General features: G+C 50.6%; 1 protein-coding gene across 2 annotated transcripts in view; it reads left to right on the top strand.

The window, feature by feature from the left end:
* Positions 1-3181: 3181 nt before the first annotated feature.
* The window catches only part of UBE2QL1 (ubiquitin conjugating enzyme E2 QL1), a 32621-nt gene continuing 26277 nt past the window's right edge, over positions 3182-9525 (top strand). For both annotated transcript variants that reach the window (XR_014794846.1, XM_084881660.1), the window contains exon 1: positions 3182-4089. Coding sequence is in view for 1 of the 2 variants with exons in the window: in XM_084881660.1 (XP_084737786.1) it covers positions 3319-4089 (771 nt within the window). In the remaining variant the exon portion in view is untranslated. The remainder of the gene's footprint in view (positions 4090-9525) is intronic.

The raw sequence follows: 9525 nt of genomic DNA, 5'->3' as shown, positions 1-9525 counted from the left end.
ATACTCTTGTCCGTTATTTCCGGCAGATGTTGGAGAAAAGAGAAAAACAAACGACTTTGGACAGGTTTTTCATGAAACCATCGGCCAAAAAGCAGAAAATGGATGAAGATGTGCAAGATTCGGTAGGCTCTACTTAGTCTGTCTTAAAATTAAAAAAATGTGTGTGTGTTTTTTTTTTTAATTATGTTTTTACATGTATCTAAATAAAAATAACAAAAAATTTATCTTTTTTTATGTCATCTTAGCATATTTTATGCTACAGAACAAATTATTTTTTTTAACATGTATTGTTATGGGAAAACGCGTTTCACATAATGAACTTTTCGCATAACAAACTTGCTCCTGGAACGAATTAAGTTCGTTGTGTGAGGCACCACTGTATGTAGTGTGCTCTTTGAGGCAGCTGGCCAACCTCAGCACAGGGCCTGGAGGCACAAGGACCAGGCCATAGGAGGAAGCACGTGGCTGAGCCTCTTCAAAACTCAGTTTCTGCCGAAACCGGTTTGGCTCAGTGGATAGAGCGTCGGCCTTTGGACTGGAAGGGCCCAGGTTTGATTCTGGTCAAGGGCATGTACCTTGGTTGCGGGCACATCCCCAATAGGGGGTGTGCAAGAGGCAGCTGATCAATGATTCTCTCTCATCGATGTTTCTAACTATCTCTCTCTCTTCCTCTATGTAAAAAAATCAATAAAATATATATAAAAAAAAACACTCAGTTTCTTCACCATTAAAATGGGACTTTTTCACATCCTTTCTCCCTCCAGGTTAAATGAACTCACAGTACTTAAGAGACAGGCTATATTTCATAGGTGATCTCTGCCTCTCACTATCACACGGCTTGACCAGTCTAGACCATGCATGGCAGCACACTTTCTGCAAACATCGAAGCTTCACCAGTTCCTACGTTGCTACAGCTTCTGAGACTTTGAAGAAGCATTTTATGTGAAATGTTTACAGATAAAAATTTCATCTTCCTTCTCAACCTATCTTTAAAAATTAGAACTGGATAAAGCAGAGCCACCAAAAAAGCGCATGAGACCCAAACAAATAGACTTCTTCAGGCGGTGGCAGCTGAGACTCCATCACCAATCCCTGGTCTTGCCTGGGCCACTGCACTACCGAGTTCCACCCACGAGAAAACAGCATCTGCAGAAATGCATCTTTGTGTATAGTCAGTCACCTCTCCAGGGAACAGCAAGCCAGGGTGCAGGCAACCCCTGCTCACCTGGCCCAGCTTGTGAGGATTCTGCTGACATCTGGTAGACAACCCCAGAAAACCAAATCCCAGACCCTTACTAGTGTCCGTCCACAGTGGCCTAAAGAGTTATTTTTCACAGTGGAATTTTTTAATAATTTGGAAAAGTGAAAAGAATAAAAGCGGATTTTAAAAATCACGGTGGCAAAGGACTTGTGTGCATGCATATGAGCCTAACCAGTGGTCAAGGACAACAGGGGGGTTGGGGCATGCGTGGGGAGGGGTTTGGGATGGGAATGGGGGGATGAGGACAAATATATGATACCTTAATCAATAAAAAAAATTAAACAAAAATAAAAAGTAAAAAAAAAAAATCATGGTGGCATCAGAATGAATACACTGGGCTGATGAACTTCGAGGCTCCCCAGGAACTCTAACCAGGAACAGTAGTGAAGGTAGAGTCCTCAACCATTTAGCTTTTCCGGGTAATGTTTTCCTATTTTCATAGGTGATCTCTAGACCATACATGGCATCGCACTTCCTGCAAACATTGACGCTTCACCAGTTCCCAAGGTTGTTCCAGCTCCTGAGGCTCTGACCATGCATTTTATCCGAAATTTTCACAGACAAAAATAAGCTTCAGGGGTTAAAGACAGAAAAGGAGGGGAGGAAGGAAAGCCTCCAGGCTGAAGGAGGCTCCCCTCCTTTTCCGCGGATGTTCTGGATGTCAGCGGTGGATACCCAGGACTCTGGGATCACAGAGGGTCCTGTCCCCCGGGCTGCGCACCCACAGGCGCTAATGTTGGACGCCTTTCCCCGCATCCTTTCGGAAAGGAGTGAAAAACCAGTGTTTGACTATTCCCTCCTCTGGGGACCTCTTTCCAGAACTCAGGAGCCCGCTGGGGCAGAGGATTAATTCCGCATTACATTAACCCTTTAAGGTTATCTCTAGGAATTTCAAGAGGTTTGGGGTGGGAGGGGTTCGGGCGGGATTCCCGGGCGGGATTCCCACCCCTTCTTCCCCCATCATGATTCTTAGATCAGTCTTTATGAAAGCGTCCCGCCACTGATCCTCTAGTCCAGGTCCCTGCAGGCTCAGGACAGCTGTGCGGGACCTCGGGCTCCATCTGGTCCAAGGGAATTAGTAATCAGGCTGCTTTCCGTGCTGCCCACACCGCTTCCCCTTCGGGTTGTTCTAAGGAGGTTAAGTGAGGTCGGGGGCTGGGGCCGGGGGGCGCAGCGAGCCCGGCAAGATTGGAAGGACCGGAGTCTGAGACAGTCCCATTGGGGCGCTCACTCGCCCCTTCCCCTGCCAACCACCCTTCCCCCCACCCTCGCCCAGGCTCCTGCCCGCAGGCTGGCCTCGCGCGCCCGGACCCCGCAGCCCGCAGCTCGCCGCCCTGGCGCGCCGCTGTCTCCCCCCAGCGGCGGAGCGCGTGTCGCCGCGGGAGACGGGCGGCGGGAGAGTGGCGGGCGGCTCGGCGCAGGCAAGCCCGCGGCTCCGCCCCGCGCCCCGCGCCCCCCCTTTCCCGGCCGGCAGGGCCGCCCCCTCCGCGCCGCGCCGCGCTCGGCTCAGACGGAGCAGCCGCCTCTGCAATGTCAGCAGCCGCAGCGGCGGCGGCGGCGACGCGAGCGGCAGCGGCCGGGGCCCCGCGGTAGCCGCCAGCGCGGCACAGCCAGGCGGGCGCCCAGGACGCCAGCCCGCTGCCCCCTCGCTGCCTCCGGGGCGCCGCGAGCCACACTCTGCGCGCGCCCCGGCGCGGAGCCCCGACCTCGGGCCAGCCCGGCTGCGGCCACGCACAAAGGACCACGGACCCGGGCTCCGGGGGTCTGCGCCCAGGGACCAGCCCGGGGACCGCCAGCTCCGCCGCGCCTGCTCCTCCCTCCGCTCCCCGGGCGGCCGGAGCCCGAGCCAGAGCGGGCCCCGTCCTATGACAGCGGCGATCCGGCGGCCGAAGAGCCAGCCCGCTGCTGCCCGCTCCGCTGCGCCACGGCAGCCCGTGCCCGGAGTGGCCCGCGCCGCGCCCCGCTGAGCGGTCGGCCCGCCGCCGCGCCCCGAGCCCCGGCCCTCGGGCTCCGGCAGCAGGAGCCGAGGAAAGCCTCCAGCCGGCGCCGAGCCTAAGATGGCCACGCTGCTCCGCAAGATCGGGCTCATCCGCCTGCACAACCGGGACACCGAGGACCCCAAGCACCACCACAACCACCGCGGCGGCGGCGGCGGCCAGCAGAGCGCGTCGCTGCGGGGCAAGGGCGGCGGCAAGAGCAGCGGCCACAAGCAGCAGCACCCCCCCGGGGGCTCGGGCGACGCCAGCCCCGGGCCGGGCAAGGGCAAGGGCAAGCGCGCGCCGGAGCTGGCCCCGCGCGACAAGCCTCCGCAGCCGGCGGCCGGGGCGGCGGGGGCGGCGGGCGCTGGGGGGCCCCGGGAGCCGGCGCCGGGCGCCAGGGCGGGGCCGGGCCCGGCGGGGGCGGCGGCGGCGGGCGGCAGCCTGATGCCCGCGGCGCGCCAGCAGCACTGCACGCAGGTGCGCAGCCGGCGGCTCATGAAGGAGCTGCAGGACATCGCGCGCCTCAGCGACCGCTTCATCTCCGTGGAGCTGGTGGACGAGAGCCTGTTCGACTGGAACGTGAAGCTGCACCAGGTGGACAAGGACTCGGTGCTGTGGCAGGACATGAAGGAGACCAACACCGAGTTCATCCTGCTCAACCTCACCTTCCCCGACAACTTCCCCTTCTCGCCGCCCTTCATGCGGGTGCTCAGCCCGCGCCTGGAGAACGGCTACGTGCTGGACGGCGGCGCCATCTGCATGGAGCTGCTCACGCCGCGCGGCTGGTCCAGCGCCTACACGGTGGAGGCCGTCATGCGCCAGTTCGCTGCCAGCCTGGTCAAGGGCCAGGTAAGCCGGGAAAGGCTGGGGCGCGCGGCCCGCGGTCCTACCCAGGGAGCTGGCACCCTTCTGCCATCTCGCTGCGGGACCTGACTGTTATGGTGAGCGGGCCTCCAACCTGGAGACTCCCGGAGACTTCCTGGAGCCTCCACTTCTTTCCCCATGCGTATCATCCTTCCCTACTTATCCATCCCGTCCTCCTGATCCCCCCCACACCCTGTCTCCGCCGCCGGTCTCCTCACTTCTTGTCTCTCCAGAATGCACTCTCCTGTTTTCTCGCTTCCTGCCTTCTCCTTTTTCTCCTCTCCCTCTTACCTCCTTCCCCCGGTGTCCCTCAGGTCTACCCCTCTCTCCTCCGTCCTTCATCCTCTTCCCCACTCCTCCATCTACTCCTCTTTCCAGACCTCCACCCCCTCCCCCATCACCGCCTCCCTCTCTGCCTTTTCTCCTCGCCAGCCATAGTCTCCCCCACTCTCCTCTCTCCTCCCTCTCCTGTCCCCATAATGTCCTTAAAGGTGAAACTTTATGTGTAACGCAGGATCCAGATGTCCAACCTAGTTTACCACCCCTCCCCCCCCCCCCACACACACACACACACACACGCAGAGGGTTTCCTCCCCAACTTCTCAGGTGGGTGCCCTGCAGGTGGGGCTCTGTGGTGGGACGCTCTGCCAGAGGCCCAGGTGCCCTCTGCTGAACCTGCCTCCTGGCTCTGCTTGCTTTTCCTGAGCAGCAGCTAGCATAAAGCTGAAAGTTTTGCTCTTGAGCAATTTCACGGGAGAGGCAGAAGTGTGGTGTGAGTGTCTGTAAGTAACAAGGAAATGCCTGGTACCTGCCCCTTCGAGGACCTTCACCTCTCAGGTAGAGGTTCAAGGCCTTGGCTTCTCAGACCTGTTTCTTTGGTTTCCTCAGTAGTTAAATCTTTCATCAGGGCTAGAGATTTTTCCCTAAATATTGAAATAAGGGACAAGTTTGATGCCTGAGTCTTCTCATCCATTGCACCCGATGGCAGCTTTACCGAAAAGAAACCCCGGAGGACTTGAGAGCGGAGAATGAAAGACTCTCCTGATGTATGTTCCCACCTGGCTACAGGCAGGTGCAGGCGGGTTTTATCTTCCCACGTTAGGTGCTCTTCGTCATATTCAAGTTGGTTGATGTTTTCCTGAATCAGTATTAAACGTTACTTAATAAAATCGTATTTTTACATGGGCTTCTTCTGGATTTATGAAGAATAATTGTTGTGTTTAGAAGACTCGAATGACCTCTATGTGGTCTTTTTACAGCCAGTGTGTCAGAAGCGATCAGTCCCCTGTCACCTGCCTCTGTGTCTTTCACTGCAGGATCTTTCACACTAATCAAATAATGCTTGTTCCGCCAATTTCACTAGAGCCAGAGCCCCTGAGATACGCAAGCAAATAGCATCCTAACTCTAGTGGAGAAGGGCACTTAATTCTTGACTGAGGTCTGTTGTTACCAAGTAACTATCCCACTGGTGCCTCTTTTCTGGGGCTTAGGTGCCACTTCTTGAGTTAGGAATAGGATGGATGTGGCAGGTCTGGAAAGACATCTCCAAGTGAGTGGGATTTAACACGTTAATGTCAGAGGTTCATTCTGAACCAATGCTGGCTCTGATGTAAGGTGCCTATGACTTGAGCCAAGCCCCAGGGGTTGCTTGAGGGTGCGGGGTGTGTGTGTGTGTGTGTGTGTGTGTGTGTGTGTGTGTGTCTCAGTTTATTTTTCAAATAGAATTTATACAAATTATGTGGGAGAATATTTTGTAGAAATGCCTTTGTTATTTTATTGGTAATCAGAACTCTCTGGAGCAGTCTCTTATCTTTTTTTTTTTTTTTTTCATTCTTCACAGTGAAGATGACTTTGGGGATCAGGGGGAAAGGAATATCATTTTGTTTTATAGAATCACATGTTAGATTTGGAAGACATCGTAGAGGTCACCTGGACTACAGCCCACATTTTAAAAGATGCAGGAAAGTAGAGATCTCAAGTGAAAACTAAGGAAATCTTTTTAAAAAGAACCATGTCTTAGTTAAGTGCTTTCCACGTTTATGTTAATGCTATGAATAATAGTTCTGTTGGTGCCCATATACTTCTTTTAAAGTAGGCACACCCTTTTTGTTGTAATCAAAATTGAAAGTCTTGCATACAATTTGCAAGTCAGAGACCTCAGTATAGTTATCAATAATATTTTATGTATCGATTTCAAAGATCTTACCTAATTGAACTCAGGGTCCTTCACCTAGAACCGTGGTTGGCAAACTGCGGCTCATGAGCCACATGCGGCTCTTTGGCCCCTTGAGTGTGGCTCTTCCACAAAATACCACGGCCTGGGCAAGTCTTTTTTGAAGAAGTGGCCTTAGAAGAAGTTTAAGTTTAAAAATTTGGCTCTCAAAAGAAATTTCAATTGTTGTACTGCTGATATTTGGCTCTGTTGATTAATGAGTTTGCCGACCACTGACCTAGAATATTGTGTTATATTACCTACGTATTCTAGTGCATTCAATATCTGAAATGAAGGTGAGAACTCAGCAAAGTTATTAAAATTCCAATCAGTTTCTTTGCTTTTTCCATGCTGACTTCAATATCCAAAAGGCTTTGGATATTCAATATCTACAATAGTAGAAGGTAGAATATACATAAACTATTTGAAGTGCAATATAAGAACGGGAGAAATGAAGTTATTAATATTTCAGGATTCTGTGCATGAAAGTGTTTCGGGAATCTGAGCATTACTGTGCTTTTCCTACCTTTTTGAATTCCCTGTCTACAGGTTGCTCATTGCAGTGCCGTAGCTACCAAATTATTTCCATAGTAAAAGGTAATAGGCTTTGGGGGAAATGCCTGATTAGACATTCCAAGAGAACCAGGACTGCTACCAAACCAGTAATTACTTTAAAAGAACGAATCACTCATTCTAGTACATTCCTCCATCTCTTGGCCTTTCTTTTCAGGGTTCATTTTTTTCTTAAGTGACAAAGTCAGAAAAGTCTCCTTTTTCTCTTTCACAATTGCTCAGCTTACCTTTCTGAATTGAGGCTATATCAAGGCAATTTTGTCTCATACCTTTAGAGAAATCTTAAAATAATATTAAAGGTTTCATTGGTAATATGAAAAGATCAACCTAACCTTTTTGTGGACAAAATAAAAGTTGGGGTTTAACACACGATATGATCAATTCAGTCATTTCACAAGGCCTTTACCTGACTCTTTTGCTCATGTTATCAAAATTTCTGGTGTGCTGCTGTATGGGTTGCGGCTCTTTCAATGACATCAGCATGAATTTCTTGTGTGCTGTATTCTGTGTGGAGGCAGTGACATGCTTGCAGGCCTATTTGTCTGCTGTCCAGCAAGCCTCTTTTGACTAATAGAAACATTTTAGGTAACTCTTGCTTTTCTATAATTGCATGAAAAGCCCTGTATTTTTAAAATGAACTGCTGACAGTGTTCAAACTTTAGACAATTATTTATACCCTTTACCACTTACTGAACCCAAAGAAGACAGTCCACAGCTCCTATATATGATTTTTAATGTTCAAAGCTGTAAGAAGTTGGTCTTGAAGCCAAAGTCAGATGCAACCAAAGGTAGAAACGACAGTGGACAAACTCTGGGAACCTGACATTGAAGGATCTTGCCCGGAAGTGCCCCAGAGCTCGCTGGCTTGTCCTCCAGGTGTGAAGTCTGGGATAATCGGAGGACTGGACAGAGACCTTCTTCTTGCAGTTATGTGAGCATAAGGTTTCGCAAAAGCCACTTGAGGGAACACTAACTTAGAATTCTGTTTTCACATCTGCTCACATCCTGAGTGTCCCCTTTTTAATTTAGCTAGCTATAGTTAGGGGCAGGGGACCAGATGGCACTTGAAAGACAGATTCCTCAGTCCTCTATTCCCTCAGGGCCAACCACAGGACTGGACTTGCTATGAAGATGATATTGATCAGGATAATAGCAGCAGCCACTAACATGTGCTGCATGCTCTCAGCCTGCTTCTGGACCAGCTAAGTAAGCAATTAGGCTGTTTCACCTCACTTGGTTCTACTGTTTCGATGGTCAGCGTGCAGGTGAGGAAACCGCTGCTCCGTGCAGTCAGGTAACATTAATACACCTTCATGTTCTAATACCAACAATGAGTGGCAAGGCCGTGAACATCAACCCACACCAGCAAAAGCTTCAGGTATGACAGAGTCAAGCCCACCCACCTGGCACTCTCCAGGCAGCCTCTGAATTGTGACCCGTAGGATGAGCCTTTTGGTCCACAGAAAACAGATCTGCAGCCAGCTGTCAGCAGAAGACTGAGAACAACAGGACTGAAACATCCTCAGAACTCAGTGTTTGAATTTAAAAAAAAAAAAAAAATGGTAAGTGGTGCCAGGATAGTTATGTTTGCCTGAGACCACCAGTTCCTGAGGCTTTTGAGTAAAGTAAACTGGCAGTTGTGGCCACTTGCCAGAATGTGAGGAGGAGGTAAAGGGCTCTTCAGATCACCTTTGTCATAATATGTATCACTGATGTAGGCCTTAAAGGGACCTGTACCGTGTGTGTCACTGGGAATCGTGCATGCATGCACGCACACAGCCATCTTCACGCACACACACAACCACCTTCAAGACTTCTTCCAATGTACGAGGCCTAGAAACAGCATTTTCCTTGTGACTGCAACATCTCCAGGTCTTATCAGAAAATATGATGAAGATGAACAGTGCTTTGGCTTCTAAACTGTTATAATTGATGTATGTGTGAAAACCCTGTATTAGTTTCCTAGGGCTGCTGTAACAAAATTCCACAGAGAGGGGTCCTTCACCAAAAGAAACTTACTGTGTCACATTTCTGGACGGCAAAAGTCTGAGCTCAAGGTGCCTGCAGGCTGGTTTCTCCCCAGGGTGTGAGAGAGAATCTCCAGGCCTCTTCTTGGCGTGTAGGACTTCTCCTTGTATCTTTTCACATCTTCTTTCTCCTATTCTAATCTCTTCTCATAAGGACCCTGATCATATTGATTAGGACCTACTCTCATCAATACGTTTAACTTGATAGCCTCTATATTCAGTCACGTTCTAGATAGGACTCCAAACATGAGTTTTGTTAGGACCCAATGCAGCCCCTAAAGAGCCCAAACAGGAACTCCTTAACCAGCTGAATTCCTTGTTTCTCTAGAGCAGGAGTGGGAACCTTTTTTCTGCCAAGGGTCATTTGGGTATTTATAACATCATTCTCGGGCCATACAGAATTATCTGCTTAAAAATTAGCCTGCTGTATTTGGTCAAACATTTCATTAACTCACCCCTAATGCCTTGGCAGGGCCAGATTAAATGATTTCGTGGCCTGAATGTTCTCCACCTCTGCTTTAGAGGCTGTGCTGGTTTGCAGAGTAATGACAATGAAGGCAGTCGTGTGGACACAGGGCCACACTGAGGAAGGTCAGGAGGCCAACCTGG

Source organism: Pipistrellus hanaki (genome assembly GCF_964339955.1).
Source record: "Pipistrellus hanaki genome assembly, chromosome: 4".
Lineage (NCBI taxonomy): Eukaryota > Metazoa > Chordata > Mammalia > Chiroptera > Vespertilionidae > Pipistrellus > Pipistrellus hanaki.
The sequence above is the reverse complement of the archived record's forward strand: the minus strand, read 5'-3'. Positions and strand labels throughout refer to the sequence as shown.